The sequence below is a fragment of the Lolium perenne genome, chromosome 2 (genome assembly GCF_019359855.2).
Source record: "Lolium perenne isolate Kyuss_39 chromosome 2, Kyuss_2.0, whole genome shotgun sequence".
In the NCBI taxonomy this organism is placed as follows: domain Eukaryota; kingdom Viridiplantae; phylum Streptophyta; class Magnoliopsida; order Poales; family Poaceae; genus Lolium; species Lolium perenne.
The window spans coordinates 186,130,440-186,146,179 of record NC_067245.2 but is presented as its reverse complement, the minus strand read 5'-3'; the positions used below and the strand labels follow the sequence as shown (position 1 = coordinate 186,146,179).

Genomic DNA, 15,740 nt, shown 5'->3' with positions numbered 1-15,740 from the left:
CGCGCTCCACCTCCTGACGCGGCACCACCCGCTTCCCGCATAGGTCCAGCTCCTGCAGGGCGGCGCGTTCCACAGCGGTGCGCGCCTCCAGGCGGACGCGGCCGGCGGCCTGGGCCTCGTGGTTCCCGTTCCGCCGCCACATGCGCTCTTGTCGGCCACGCTCCGCCGACGCAGTAGCCTCCCGGGCGCGCCGCTCAGGAGAGGGCATCTAGATGAGGTGGCGGGCTGCTCGCATAGCGAGCAGCTCGTTCTTCTGCCCGAGGAGGTCGCCTAGTCGGCGGTGACCGGCCCGGCAGGTCGCCTCGTGCTCATTCGTCACGCGCGTGAGGTCATCTAGGCGCTCCTCGATGGCGGCGTTGATGTTGGCCAGCGCGAGGTCCTCCTCGTTCACGGGCTCCTCCTCCGCGGCGTCCGCGGCCTCGTACCAGCCGTCCGCGGTCTCGTGCCAGTCGTCCGCGGCCGCCTCCACCATCTCCGCGTCGCGGAGCGCGCCCCCTTCCTTCTTCGCCACCGCCTCGGCAGCGACGCGGAGCGCGCCGTCGTCGGCGACCCACCGCGCGTCCGCGCGCTCCTCCTCCTCCGTCCGCGGGAACCTAGCCCGGGCGGCGAGGGAGAGCTTGGCCCACGTGGCCTGCAGGGTGCGCGGCATAGCGCCGGAGAAGGTGGAGGGGGAGAGGACGGCGGAGAGGGTGTGCTGCGGTCTCTGGCCGCCGCCGTCTTTTATAGCCGGCGGCGGGCGGGAAACTTGGGCGCGAGCGCGCGCCAAAGGGCTTTTCGCGCGCGCGGGAACATTGGTGCGCGCGGGAACTTTCCCGCGCGTTCCACCGTCCACCATTGATGTCCCGTCGGAGGCCTGCCATGGCGCAGCGCCGCGCGTTGAAGACGAACCACGTGGCGTATGTTTGGGTCGCCGCGTTGGGCGCAGCGTGCGACCCAAACGGACACGCGGACGCGGGCCGCTGTCCGCGTGTCCGCGCGGCCACTCAAACGGCCCAAAACGGACGGCCCAGCGCGTTCGTTTGGGTCGCCCGGTTGGAGATGCCCTTATCGCTGGCATCTTCTATCCATACTCGCCGGTGGTAAGGAGTGCTGCTATAAGGCTTTCCCTAGTAGTGCCCGATGCTCCTTGATTCAGCGCATAGGTATCCAAATAATTGGCCAAACCCCGGGGCTAAGAGCATCTCCACTCGTCCCCCCGACGAGGCCCCCGAGCGACGTTTTTTTCCATCCGGACGGCGTAAATCGGCCCAGTCGCGCCCCCGGTTCCTCGTTTTCATCCGGATTTGGCCCTTCATCCATCCGGCGAGCCCACGCCAACCCCGGTCCCCCGGGGCGCGCTCGGGGACTCCGGACGAAAGATTTTGGCACAAAACATCGTGTGGACCCGCGTAGTCGGCGACAGGAAAACCAAATCCTATCGATTTTCCCTCCAATTTGCTTGCATATCCCCATTCCCTCCAATTTGCTTGCATATCCCCATTCTCTCCCGCCGAATTTGTCCATTCTCCTCCTCGTCTTCTAGTTCCAGTTCCCGTTCCAGTCGCCGCCTGCCATGTTCCAAGAGGGCGCCTACATCCAACCGTCCAGGTTCACGCCGTCGCCGCCCGAGCTTGACGTCGGCAGCGGCGGCTAGTTCGAGGGCACCTTGCCGGCCCTGCGACGAGGGCCGCTCCCGTTCGGTGCGATGGCGGCGCCGAATGAAGAGGAGATCCACGAGATGATCACCTCCGGCTCTATGGCCGCCGCTGCGAGCCCGGGGTTCTTCATGGCCGCCGCCGCTGCGAGCCCGGGGTTCTTCACGCAAGAGGAGGCGAGGGCGACGGCAGCTATCGCGGCGCACAACGAGTATGTGGAGGATGTGGCCGACGGAAGCCAAGTCGTCGAAGAAGAAGACGAAGAAGAAGAACAACCAACTCAAGCCGCCGCCAACCTGTTGAAGGGGCAGAAGAAGAGGAAGAAGGACTCGCCGCCTGCCGAACCGCGTATCAAATGGACGCCGAAGGAAGAGGAGTGCCTCGCCGAAGCTTGGATGGCCGTGTCCATGAACGGCATAAACGGGGCCAATCAGTCGTTCGACACATATTGGCTTCGAGTGAAGCAGGCGTACGACGAACGCAAACTCGTCGATCCCTACTTCAACAAGACGAACATGAACGTGTACCAGGGAAACAAGGCAATGTCCACCCATTGGGGGCTCATGCAGACGTCGTGCAGCAAATGGCACGGCATACAGGAGGAGGTCGAAGAACGGCCGATCAGCGGCCACGACTTGGAGCAAAAGGTATGCTCCGTCGACCCTGCATCGCCGAGGTTAGCTGTGCACCGTGTACATCGTCGTGAGCTGACCCGTATCGCCGTGCTCTTTTTCCCCAGCTCCGCCGTGCTTTGGACATGTACACGGATGACACCGGCATGCAGTTCAAGTTCCTGAACGTCTACGCCCGCCTCGAGAACTGCGAGAAGTGGAAGGAAGTCCGCACGACCCTCTCGAAGAGCAAGACCGAGCAGTACAACCCCGACGCTCCGGCGGCTGGCGCGGCGGAAGGGCGCCCTGAACTCGGCCAGAAGAAGCTCAAAGAGCTCAAAAAGACGGGCAATCCCGCTGACAGGATGCAGCGTCGATCGACAAGTGCGGCCGACTTGAGGTCGCACGCCGACGGGAGGAACGACAAGTTCGACGGCAGGTGGCGGGAGATGCTCGCCAACCAAGGCGTCCGGATCGCCTCGTCGAAGACGACGGCGGCGGCGAAGAAGAGGAACACGGACTTGGCGTTTCGATGGGCGGCGGCAACATGGAACCGATGGACGAGGAGACGAGGAATTGGTACCGTGGCTACCGCAGCCGACATCCTCCGAGCCACTCCGGCCGGTCCTTCGTCGTCTCCGCCGGCTCCTACCTCGGCTTCCTCACCGTCTACCTCGTCGATCGCCGCTGCTTCGACGTCCACCGCCGCCGCTTGTTGCCGATCGCCGCAGCCGCTTCGGCCACGGCGTGTGAGGAAACTGGTCCGTCGGACACCGCCGTGCCGGCCGGGACTGCCGATGAGCCTGTTTCCGTCTAATTTCCCTCCGATCGCCGATCTGTGGCTGATCCTTTTGCTCCTTTTGCCGGTCAACTGGCCGTACTTGTAGCGCGGGACGACGCTTTGTTTGAATTTAAACTATGTCCGCCGAATTTTGGGTGGACGACTGGAAATACGGAACTCCTCACGACTTTATTTCATCCAATTCGGCGGTTGTTTCGTCCGGATTTCGCCGTGGGGAGCGCCGCACTAGCCGCATGACATAGATCAGACCATGACGCGTGAAAACGGTTGGCTGATCCTAGTCGTGCCTGCAGCGCGATCACCTGCGTTGTTGTGGCTATTTGCGTAGCCAGTGAGCGAAATAATTGGTGACATTGTTACTCTAGCCGGTTTAGGGTTTAGAGTTTAGTCACTATCGACTCCCACCATGCTAATTTATGTTGCACATAATTTTGAGTGAAAGTCAAACATCATTAAGTTTAACTAATTACGGAGTATATAACAAAATATACCAATATTTATAATATAAAATCATTATTATTAAAGATCACTATAAAATATAATTGTATAATATATACGTTTTCTATATCATAGATAGTAATATTTTTTTACTTTATAGTTAGTTAAATTTTACAAAGTTTGACTTTACCTAAAACTTATACTATGCAACATATTTTTGGAAAGGATGGAGTACTTCTATTAGGCTTGCGTGCTTAACATATTGTATAATCGTTTATTTTCTATTACTCCCTCCGGTCCACATTATTTGAAGCTAAAATGAACGCATCTACAATTAAAATATATCTAGATACCTCCGTTTCAAGGAATAAGGTGCCCTCGTTTTACGAGCTTTTTGTTTGACCAAGAATTACATCAAATATAGATAAAGATTATTTGTATAAAATTAGTACCATTAAAAAGTACTTTTCAATACAAATCAAACAATACTATATACATATAATATAATTAAGATTTTGTTACTCAATATGGTCAAAGTTCGTCTTGGAATACGCATGCCTTAAAACGGAGGTAATAAATTAGAGGGAGTACGTACTTTAGGTTGGTCATAGTGGTAAGTATCATGTAGTAGTATCATGGATATAATACTTGTGTATGATACAATCTCTATAATGGTTAGTATCATAGTCATGCTATATTTATTGCTTTTTAGAATCTTAATGCAAATTTGTGCACAAGATTTGTTTGACATTAACTTTTCTCGTGACATACGCTATGATACAGTATCTACCTATGTTACTCTAATCTCCTCTCTTCTCCTTAATTAGCTGCCACATCAGCATTTTTGTGGGACCAATATGCATGATATCAGCTATGATACTAGCACTATAGCTAGCCTTATGGAGTATTTGTTCTTGTGTTGGGTTATCCATTGTCTTGTCTGCTCATTTGACGACTGTATGATACGACAATTTTGTTGGTGGTAGTGGAGAATATGGTTGACCGAGTTGAAATTCGAGATAAAAAAATTAAAGAATAAACCGCGGTCGGGAAGGCTCGGCTTTTGGCTGGCTGTCGCTGCCGGGTGAATTGCTTTTCTTCCTTTTGAGGAGTAGGGGTAGGGTATGTGCTGCCTGCGATTAAACGAGGCGGTGACCACCAAAAAAAAGATAGAAAAGGAGTGCACGCATGCGTCTATTTTACTCCCCAGGTCGAGCCGTTGATCTTTGCTGAAATTGCTGCTGCCACTGATTGACTCTTGCTGTGTTTCTTGTGTTTGTGTTTTAGCCCCTAATTAATGACACGCTGCTGCCCTAAAACGCCAGTGGAACAGACACACCCCACACCTCTGTGTGATTAATGAATGAATGGTTGAGCTTCCCGAGTGAGTGACATCTCAAGAAAGATGGTGAGAGAAAGCAGCAGCTGCGGGGGCAGGGAAAAAGCGAGTGTCCGAGCGAGCGAGCAAACAAAAGCAGCTACATCGAACAGCAGAGCACCCACTACGACGCCCCCCCCTTTCCCCAATCCAATCCACTCCACCCCACTGTAAATCTATCTCCGAGAATTTGAAGCCAAAAATAGCTCGAAGCAATCCAGCCCCATGAGCTGAAGCAGCAGAGCAACCGAGCGAGGCCGCAAGATCGATCGAGTGAGCTCACTGGTCAGTCTCACTCTGCTAAGCAAGAGGAGCACGATGCCGCTCCTCCCGCTGCTCCTCCTCCTCCTGCTCCGGCCGTGCGCGGCCGTCGCAGGCAAGGTCCGCCACTCCCCCTCCTTCGCCCTCGACTTCTTCCCCGGCGACGGCGCCATCGCGCAGCTCGCCCTCACCGCCGCCAATGCCACCCCCGCCGGCGCCATCGCCATGCGCTCCCCGCACGCCCGCGTCCAGTACCACACCCCCATCCACTTCGCCGCCGCCGCCGACGCAGGCTTCTCCACCTACTTCTCCTTCTCCTTCTCCCTCCGCCCCGCCGCCCCCAAATCTCGCGCATCCCTCGCATTCTTCCTCAAGCCCGCCGCCGCGCCACCCACCGCCCACGCACTCTCCGTCGCGTTCGACGCCGCGGACCCCACCAACATCCGCATCCAGACCGACTTCGCCGGCGCGAAGGCCGGCCTCAGCACCGGCCTCTCCGCCGCCGGCGCCCACAAGCTGCATTCTTGGATAGACTACAACGCCACGTCCGCCACGCTCCGGGTCGGCCTCTCCGCCTCGGGCCCCCGCGACGGCGCCTCGCACCTCCTCCAGCACCTCGATCTCTCCGCCCTCCTCCACGGCGGCAGCAGCGGCAGGAACAGGCTCCTGCTCGCCGGGCTCGCCTCCGCCCACGCCAACTGCACGCTCTTCAGCTGGGCCTTCAGGGCCAACACCGGGCACCCCTACCTCATGCACTCCCTGCCGCTCGACCCCGCCGGCCTCTCCCTCGCCACGCCGCCCGCCGACCGCCTCCACCGCGCCGCCGCCGCCGCCAGCAGCCCCTACCACTGGCTGTCCTTGCTGCTGGCTGCCGCCGCCGGCGCCGCGCTCACCTTCTTCGTGCTCTTCGTCTGGTACTCCATGGCCGCGCGCCGCCCCGTCGCGCCCGTCGAGTACCCCATGCACCCCTCATCCGATGACGTCGTCTACGAGAAGATCGTGCTCGTCGGAGTCAAGGACATCCCTTCCGCCCATCTGGCGTCAGCTGGTAACAACAAGTAGTCAGCTGCTAGCTACGTACTGTACTAGAGATTGTACAACTACTTTGCAACCACTGTGCTCCTCCTGTGTGTGTATCTGTAAGTAGGGAATTGCTGCTTAGTAGTCAAGTGCGGTGGGAAATGCAGATCTTGCGGGGGAAGCCGAGCAACGCAAATTCTGCACTTCCCACCGGGATTAGAATTCCAGGATTGCTGTTTCTCACTTGTAACTTGCCATGTCTTCCACTAGTTGCTACTATTTCTTCTTCTTGTGATTCATCATAGTCATCTGCCTGCCACTGTTCAACTTCTCATCTCTAACAGACAGAGCATAAATAATATCGCTGCTCTTGTCTAAAGATCAGCTAAATTGTTGCGTCATGGAGAGGGTTCCACTTCACCCCTGCTCTTGTATTCTCATCAGTTAACACCGTAATTCTCGCACCTCCTGTTACTGAATGTATGTATCCATGCTTTGCAAAATTGCTTGCTTTTGGTGGGTGGTCCTCCTCAAATCACGCACATGTGCTTTGCAAAGTTGCTTGCTTTGGGTTCAAACGCACTTCAGATCAGAATTACTAGTGTTTAAATTAGTCCTGCATTTAGTCGATTCGGAGTTTCTTCTCTACCAGCTCCAGCTTGCAGTGGACTCTGGTTGAAGCTTGGTGACATAGGTCCATCCCTCAAGTTGCATAACAAAATGCAGCTAGGTGCAATTCAGTTATCCAAAGCCACTTCGCATTAATATTGTAGATGCGACGGACAAGAGTGCTGAAATCAGATCACTATGGGCGATCTAGGAGCATGCTATATAATTCTCGTCGCTACTTTCAGTTACGAGTATTATTGCATCCAGTACTTGCTTTAGTTGTATTTTGGAATCGGATGCTGCTGTGCGTCGGGCTAGTTGCATCTTGGAAGAATGTAAAGGCAACAATGTATCACGTCAAAGACTGGACATATTGTTGTGAAATATATACTACTCCCTCTGTCTATAAATAGATGTCTGAGGTTTATCTAAATCTGGATGGATGTATCTGGACACTAAATAGCGTCTAAATACATCTAGTTTTAGATAAATCTCAGACGTCTATTTATAGACAGAGGTAGTATAAGACTTAAGTATAGAGACTTTGTATTGTAAACATCTGGACTACCTTGGTATTTGGTACTTTAGGGTCTGTTTGCCTGTGATGAGATTGGATTAGAGTACTGTGAAAGTTTATCTGTGAAGATGGATTTTGTAAACAGTAGGAGTAACTTTGGATTACTAGAATCTGGCATTATTGACAAAATGGAGGCTATGCATAGCAGTAGCTGATGATTTGTCAGCAAACAGGGTAGAATCAGATAGAAGCTGTAACTTGCTTGTTCAGGTAAAACTTACTGTGCTTTTTATTCATGTGACATATATACACTTTCACTGCTGTACATGGGCGTGTGGGGGATTCGATTGCTGTTTCCAAGTTGTAACTGGTCATGTCTTCCCTCAGTGCTACTGCTTCTTCTCGTGATTCTTACTGATGTGCTGCTACTAGTGTTCAAGCTCTCATCTCTAACAGACCTAGCAGCGCAATCTGTTTTTCTTGGTGATGGATATATATAGCTCAGAACAAACTGGAGCAATATAAATAGTATCCCTGGAGCCCCAAAAGATTGGTAAAATTTCACAACAAACTGGGGTATCATAAATAGAATTCCAGTTCACCCCTGTTCTAGTGTTCTGCTCAATTAACAGTGTTCTTCTCGCACCTTCTGTTACTGAATGCATCCATTTCATGCACCCGTGAAATTGCTTGATTTGGTGAATGCTCCTCAGGTCCTACTGAATTCACTCACTTATGATTTGCACAATTGCTTGTTTGAAACAATTTCTTGATTTGGTGAATGCTCCTCCGGTCCTACTGAATTCACCCACTTATGCTTTACACAATTGCTTGCTTTGATTTCAGACGCACTTCACAACCAGTATTGTTTCATTTAATCCTGCATTAGCATATTCAGAGTTTCTTCCCTGGCAGCTTCAACTTGCAGGGGACTCTTGTTGCAGCTTGGTGACGTAGGTCTATCTCAAGCCACTTTGCATTTAGATGTGAACGAGAGTGCCGATGTCAAATTATTATGGGGGATGTAGGAGCATGCTACTATATGCCCATTGCAACTTTCAGTTAGGAGCTTACCGGCATCCAGAGTTTGCTTTGGTTCAGTTAGTTGCAGTTTGGAATCGGATGCTGCTTTTCCTTGGGACGGGATCCTTTAACATTGAGCTGCAAAGTAAAACTGTCCCTGAAGCCACTAGATTCAGTTGATGGTGTCATCTTAGGATTATTAAATCATAGTCAGTGACATACCGAGAGCATCTCCAGTCCCCCCAAAGCAATTTGGGGCGCGGTGGACCAAAAAACGGTTCCAGCCGCGTCCCCCAAAGCCCATTTTTGTCTGGCGCGCCCCGATACGGTGTTTGGGTCCGGAGCCTGTCTCCGTCCCACATGGGCGCTCCGGGTACGCCAGACACAACGAAAAGCGACACGAAGCGACGCGGGCCTGACACGTCAGCGGTTCAGAAGCCTAAAACCCCGTCGCATACCTTTGGTCAAGCGACGTTAATGGCGTCCCTGTTTTCCCAGGCGACGCAGGAACGCGTCTCATCGTGCGTCGCGTCTGTTCTTCCGGGATTCCACCTTCCATGGTGATTTCTTCCGGAAGGTTCTAGAACATTCTAGCGTCTTCCATAAATGCACCGGATCATTTCCAAACTTGGAAAGTGACTTCCTATATATGAATCTTATTCTCCGGATCATTCCGGAACTCCTCGTGATGTCCTGGATCCCATCCGAGACTCCGAACAACATTCGAACTCCATTTCATATTTCATATCTACTTAAAACGATATCAAACCTTAAGTGTCACCCTACAGTTCGAGAACTATGCGGACATGATCGAGACTCCTCTCCGATCAATAACTAATAGCGGGACCTGGAGATCCATAATACATCCCACATATTTAATGATGACTTCGTGATTGAAAGAACCATTCACATAAAATAACAATTCCCTTTGTCTCGCGTTATTTTACTTATCCGAAGTTTGATCGTCGGTATCTTCATACCATGTTCAACCTCGTTACCAATAAGTACTCTTTACTCGTACCGTGATATGATATCCCTTGTGAACCAATCACATGCTTGCAAGCTAATTGGATGTCATTCCATCGAGAGGGCCCAGAGTATATCTATCCGTCATTAGGATGGACAAATCCCACTATTGATACAAATGCCTCAACCTTATACTTTCCGAACACTTAATGCCACCTTTATAACAACCCATTTACGTAGTAGTGTTTGGTGTCATCAAAGCATCTATCCGGTGTAGGTGATTAACATGATCTCATGATCGAAGGATTAAGTTACTATGCATATTAAAGTTTGAAGCACAAAGAACTAAATAACTTGATCATATGCTACGCTTACTATGGGTGTATGTCCATCACATCATGATGATATGACCTTGTTATTTATAACATCGAATGTTCATGATCAGGAAACCATGATTATCTATTAATCAGCAAGCTAGTTTAACAAGAGTCTTACCAGGGAGTCTATTATGTTTACAAAACACACAAGTATTAATGTTTCCGGTTAATACAATATAACATGGGATGTAAACATTTATCATGAACACTAAGATATAACAATAAACACTTTTATTATTGCCTCTTGAGCATATCTCCAATAGTCATTTCTTTTATACATGGGTGTCCTTTCTTTCATAATCAGCCAAAATATGTCATCTCTGGCCTTGTTATTCATATGATGTGTGCCTTTTGGAGCGAGGGAAAGGTTGCATTATAGAGTTGGTATGATTTTTTTTTTGTCATTCTAGAGCTGATGAATATCCGGATTGATCTCATCTACAGTAGTAGTGATGTAAGCGGAGGAATGGAACACTGATGCGGTGCTTCCTTCTGCTCGTTTCACAATTCTATTTTGCGGACATGAGGCAACATGGTGTCACTTGTCTTGGCGGCGATATGTAATGAATGATTGCTGGTTAGTGTTCCCTCGGTTTTTATTTACTTCACATTCCGAAGTTAGTTAAATTTTGTAAAATTTAGTAAAATATCTAGCAAAAAAACATCAACGTTAATGATACATTAACTGATTGTAGTATTAAAATCATTATAAAGTATATATTTCATATTATATGTATTTGGTATTATGGATGTAGATATTATTTCTTATGTTCTTGGTGAAACTTGCAAGATTTAACTTTAACAAAGCCCAGAACACGAAGTAAAAAACAGATGAATAGCTATGTTCTACCTTCCGTCCTGAAATATAAAACGCTTTGACAGATTATTTTAGCATACGAAACACTTTATTTCTCAGAACAGAGGAAGCAGATGATCAGTGGTTTTTTTTTTCGATCAGTGGTTAATTGAGGAAGAAGATAGAGACGAGAAAATGACCAACACAGCAACCAATGCCGGTGATTCTTTAGGAGTTGGTCGTCAGCTGAATCTCGTGGAGATAGCATCTCGTGTTTAATTGAAGCATCTTCTTGCTTGGTCAAAGAAAAAGCAGTATCAGATCACAAATGATTGTAGGAATATTGTTGCCAAATCAATAGAGCTCACCAAGTTCATTTTAAAAAACACTATTAAGCTGCCGTGCAAGCCATAGCCTAGATAGAAATGAACCCCCTGCTCTGCACTAGTAGAGTAGTACTATAATCTCAGGAAAAAAAAGTATAGTACTAGATAGAAAGAGAGATATATGGTTTTAACATATGGGTTTTGCTAGCGTAACACGAATCTCCATCACGTCATCGTGTTGGATATGTTGTTGAGTTTTGCTGGCAAATATGTTGGGTCTGTTTCATAAAGAGATGATGAAAAATGAGGTTGCCACATTATTTCAAAACGGAGGAAGTAGCGTAGGAGCAACTACACTGATTGCAAATAGAAGTGCAGAAAGTGAGTGAGACAATGAGGCTGCTGTCCATTCGATCAGACGCAACGTCGAAAGCGACGTCTCGTAAATTATCAGAAAGGGACATAACCGACGATATACCAGCGATAAACGGTTGCCAAAGAATCACGCCCCGCCCAAGAGCACAACAGAGACACAATTTAAGCCCCTCCTCTTCTTCTTCTTCCTCCTCTGTCTCCACCTAGCTACCTAGCTACCGGCGGTGCTGCTAGTGGGGAGGGAATCGATTCGATTCTGCTATATTCTCTCCACGCGCCCGCCTTCCTTTGTTTTCGGATTGATTTCAACTGATTGAAGCAGGAAATCTGAAGCATTAATAATCCAAGAGGAAGTCTTGCCCTGCTGCCTTTCCGATGGATGTGAGTGAGCCTTGTTCTTCACTTCTTCTTCCTTCCCTTTAATTTACTTCCTCCTATCTCCAATATAGAAGGTTGCAATCTATAGATCACTAACGAACATATGCTGCCATAGAATCGGATGAATAGACTAATGCACTTATTCTTCTTCCTTTCCTTCCTTCCTTCCTCCTCTCTCCAATATATTGTAATCTCTAGATTACAACAACAATAGCTCGGCACACAACACTAAGGAACATATGCTGCTATACTACTATAGAATCGGATGAGTGGGCTAATGCATTTATTCTGAGACTATTGATGCTTTGATGATAGAGTAGTATGCGGTCTTATGGATGTCGGGTGGAAAGGGGGATTCTTCTGTTTAAGAAACAATCAAAAATCCCGAAATTCAGAGTTCGCGGCTTCCTTTTTATAGGTCACCAAGCAGCAGGCCCACGATGAGGAAGCCGTCTCTAACTATCCTCCTCCTGCTTCCTCTCCTTGCTCAGACAGTGAGCCGCTACTGCCCAGCAAGATGGCCGACCACGAAAAGGGAGAGAGGGTCAGCATTTCCGAGGGCACTGCGCACCAGATTAGCGCTGGTAATCATTTCCACTCCACTGTTCCTTCCATGATAGATAGCAACAAGGATTTCTATTTTACGCTCCAAGGGCTTTTACATTCATCATACTATCATCAAAATGATGATTTAAACTAAATTTTCATTCATGCCTCGTCTCACTGCTCCGTAACTGAATCTAAAAATATGATGTGAACCATGGAGCCGTGCTCTGGTTTCAGGACCCCAAAAAAGAGTTTATCGGGATAATCGGTTAGTGTATATTGCAGGAATATTAAAACTATACCGTACAGCCGTCTGGGGACTTCAGGCGGATAAAACTGCTAGTGGTGCCTCGTCTAACTGCTTCCAGTAACTGAATTGAAAAATATGATGCACATTATGATACTTTGCATGTATTAAAATTAGTGCATACTATTAACTCATGAAAGTTTCTGGCCATTTTCAGATCCTTGGTATCAAGTTGGTTTCATCCTCACAACAGGGATCAATAGTGCATATGTTCTAGGGTACTCTGGGTCGATTATGGTCCCTTTAGGCTGGATGGGTGGAACATGCGGCATGATCCTGGCTGCTGCAATTTCTTTGTATGCAAATGCTCTGCTTGGCCGTCTCCATGAAACTGGCGGCAAACGCCATATCAGATACAAAGATCTTGCTGGACACATATATGGTACACCATTCAATATATACACTCTATCCCCCCTTTGTAACGATATATACTTACATTTCAAAAGACCGGAGTCCACTCTATTTTGATTTCGGGGACACCCATATGTCGTTGTAGAGTGCAAGGTTGTGGTCATTGAGGTATTTGGGTCAAGATAGGTAGTAAATCGTTTTAAATTCTAGATTACTTGTTTTCCCAGAGTTTGAATCACCACTTGTGTTTATTTTATATTATTCAGATATAATTTAAAATTTGATTCTTAACTAACAAAAAAGAAAGTATGCTTCTGCAACATAATGAGTTTACCTTTACTTTGATGACTACAGGAAGAAAAATGTATCTGCTTACATGGGCTCTACAATATACTTATCTTTTCATGATAAACACGGGATTTATCATCTTAGCTGGTCAAGCACTAAAGGTATGATAGCCATAACCACAACCACCTAACTTCTGCTATAGTGAAAACCAATCTGATTAAAAGTGTCCCCCTGTCTTCATATCCATCCCACTTTCTCGGTGTAAACACTGCATTGAACAGTTAAATTGTTGATGATACTGTGGAAAGATACTTGCGTGATGTTTTCTACTTCAAGACTTATTTGTGATTTTCTCTCTTCAGGCAATATATGTACTCTTTAGAGATGACGGACTTCTAAAACTTCCCTACTGCATAGCGTTATCTGGGTTTGTCTGTGCTCTGTTTGCATTTGGAACTCCTTATCTATCTGCTCTCCGGATTTGGTTGGGATTCTCCACTGTTTTCAGTCTCATGTATATTGTGATAGCATTTGTGCTGTCTCTTAGAGATGGTATTATCCTTTTCTTCCTTTGCCACAGACATGGCATATTCATTTGTATTTGTTGTCCATACTATAACTATGCTTGAGGTTAATGCAACATAACAATACATTACATCACTTTTTTTTTCCAAGGTATAACCGCACCTGTAAAGGATTATAGCATTCCTGCTGGATCACAGTCAACTAGATTCTTTGCTACAGTATGTGCTGTAGCAAATATTGTATTTGTGTACAACACTGGGATGCTGCCAGAAATACAAGTGAGTCATTGTATAGGCAATTGAGTAATTTATGTTCCATAAAGTTACCCACCCTATGTGTTTCATGTGCATTGCAGGCAACCATAAGGCCTCCTGTGGTCAAGAACATGGACAAGGCTCTCTGGTTCCAGTTCACTATTGGTTCGTTGCCTATGTATGCTGTGACCTTTATGGGATACTGGGCTTATGGCTCGTCAACGTCAGGTTATCTAATGAACAGCGTCAATGGCCCAGCTTGGATTAAAGTTGCGGCGAATTTCTCGGCCTTTTTTCAGACTGTCATAGCATTACATGTAGGTCAACCTTACCAAACCAGCATTAACGGTTTACTCTGGGTTAACTAACTCGAGTTTCTTTCCCTAAAAAGAATGGAAAGAGAAAAAACACTAACTCGAATTTCTTTTGTAGATATTTGCAAGCCCAATGTACGAGTGCTTGGACACAACATTCGGCAGTGGAAAAGGCGGGCCTTTCGCAATCCACAATGTTGCCTCCAGAGTTGCTATGAGAGGAAGCTACTTGACGGTGACCACGGTGGTGGCTGCGATGCTCCCGTTCCTCGGCGATTTCATGAGCCTGGCAGGCGCCTTGATCACCTTTCCCCTCACGTTCGTTCTCGCAAACCACATGTACCTGATGGTGAAGGGGCCCAAACTGTCTGCTTTTCAGAAAGGTTGGCACTGGCTTAACATTGTTAGTTTCAGCCTGTTGTCTGCCATGGCTTCAGTTGGTGCGCTTAGGCTTATAATGCGTGATTCCACTACTTACCACTTATTCGCTGATATGTGAGGGCATTTCGTTCTAGATTTTCACAAAATTGTGGGGGACTCTGGGTTAGATAAGTAGAGCATTTGAAACCAGAAACTCAATTGGGCTCTGGGTCCATCTGCTCCTGCTATCTAGACCATACATAGTCGTGATACGTGACACCTCCTGTATATCAATTCATTTGTGAAAAAAGCCTGGCCCAGGTCAATTCAGTGCTATTCTCATGGAGCTCTTACCTGTACACAATCTCACCCACGATCTCGAGAGCAAGCTGCATGTCACCACCGCTAACGTCACCATCGACCAACAGCTCTATTTGATTTGCAGATAGGAAAAATCGTAGGATTAAGGATTGCAACATGAATTTATTTGAACCATAATTTATTGAGATTTCTATTTTCGTGCCCTTCATTCGTTAGTTCGGCTCAGTTTTCCTCAGCCTCTTAACTTTTCACCACTTTTGCCCAAATTCTTGTCTCATACTCTCACAAGAAGGTTAAACAGATGTTGCCGTCGGATCAATGACATTGACCATTATTCTGACGTGTGGAGCCTCATCATGTGGGTTCACGTAGGATCATGATTGGCTAACCTTCCTGGGGAAAATATCTAGTGATGCCAACCTTGATAATTCAAATTTATATATGTCAAAAAAATCTAACAAAAATTGTGAATGTTCATACATTATGTGTTTACATTGCCTAGAAGTTTTACAGTCAAATTTAAAGTACACAAAAGAAACAAAGATATCAAATTGCTATGTGAATACTGCTATTTTGTGTTTTGTATTTTGTCTTTTGTGACACTATTTATGTTGGCTTTGTCCTTTTTATATCTTTGTGTGTATTTTGAATTTTGTTCTCCAAAGTTTACGGATGATAACCACATATCCCGTGAACATTCAAGAATTTATTTCGGAATTATTTGATACTTGCAAATTTGAATTTTAATGACCGGTATCATGGTATCATGGTATCACATAGAATGTGAAATCACTAGATATGCTCTGTCCCTACACGATTTAGAAAACAAATCGGGGCGCCTTCTCTCTCCCTGTCTCACTAGCCTCGTGTCTCTCTTTCTGGAAACAAATAAAAGCCCTTTCTGTCTCTCTTTCTCTCTTGCTCCCATCATTCATTCCAATTTTCCCAATTTATTAGCAAATC

The 15,740-nt window shown here is 47.4% G+C and overlaps 2 protein-coding genes across 3 annotated transcripts; both read left to right on the top strand.

Moving 5' to 3' along the window:
- The first annotated feature begins 4,935 nt into the window (after positions 1–4,935).
- Positions 4,936–6,471, top strand: LOC127334130 (uncharacterized). Its single transcript, XM_051360548.2, has one exon. It carries the CDS (start codon positions 5,182–5,184, stop codon positions 6,184–6,186), a length of 1,005 nt encoding a protein of 334 aa, XP_051216508.1. The 5' UTR covers positions 4,936–5,181; the 3' UTR covers positions 6,187–6,471.
- Positions 6,472–11,280: 4,809 nt separating this feature from the next.
- On the top strand, positions 11,281–14,792 carry LOC127334129 (probable proline transporter 2). 2 transcript variants are annotated; one of them, XM_051360547.2, is made up of 8 exons: positions 11,281–11,514; positions 12,003–12,095; positions 12,522–12,746; positions 13,070–13,164; positions 13,366–13,555; positions 13,679–13,806; positions 13,884–14,099; positions 14,215–14,792. In XM_051360547.2, the coding sequence occupies exons 2-8, from the start codon at positions 12,029–12,031 to the stop codon at positions 14,593–14,595; spliced, it is 1,302 nt and encodes a 433-aa protein (XP_051216507.1). In that variant the 5' UTR covers positions 11,281–11,514; positions 12,003–12,028; the 3' UTR covers positions 14,596–14,792. The 2 variants fall into 2 exon arrangements, with proteins under 2 accessions (XP_051216507.1, XP_051216506.1); XM_051360546.2 differs by having other exon boundaries at positions 11,930–12,095.
- The last annotated feature ends 948 nt before the right edge of the window (positions 14,793–15,740 follow it).

Excerpts from the sequence above, each read along its gene's own strand:
- LOC127334130 (XM_051360548.2), top strand. The coding sequence starts at position 5,182 with ATGCCGCTCCTCCCGCTGCTCCTCCTCCTCCTGCTCCGGCCGTGCGCG.
- LOC127334129 (XM_051360546.2), top strand. Across the intron at positions 13,556-13,678 it reads TGTGCTGTCTCTTAGAGATG|GTATAACCGCACCTGTAAAG; the intron begins GTATTATCCTTT and ends TTTTTTTCCAAG. Across the intron at positions 13,807-13,883 it reads GGATGCTGCCAGAAATACAA|GCAACCATAAGGCCTCCTGT; the intron begins GTGAGTCATTGT and ends TGTGCATTGCAG.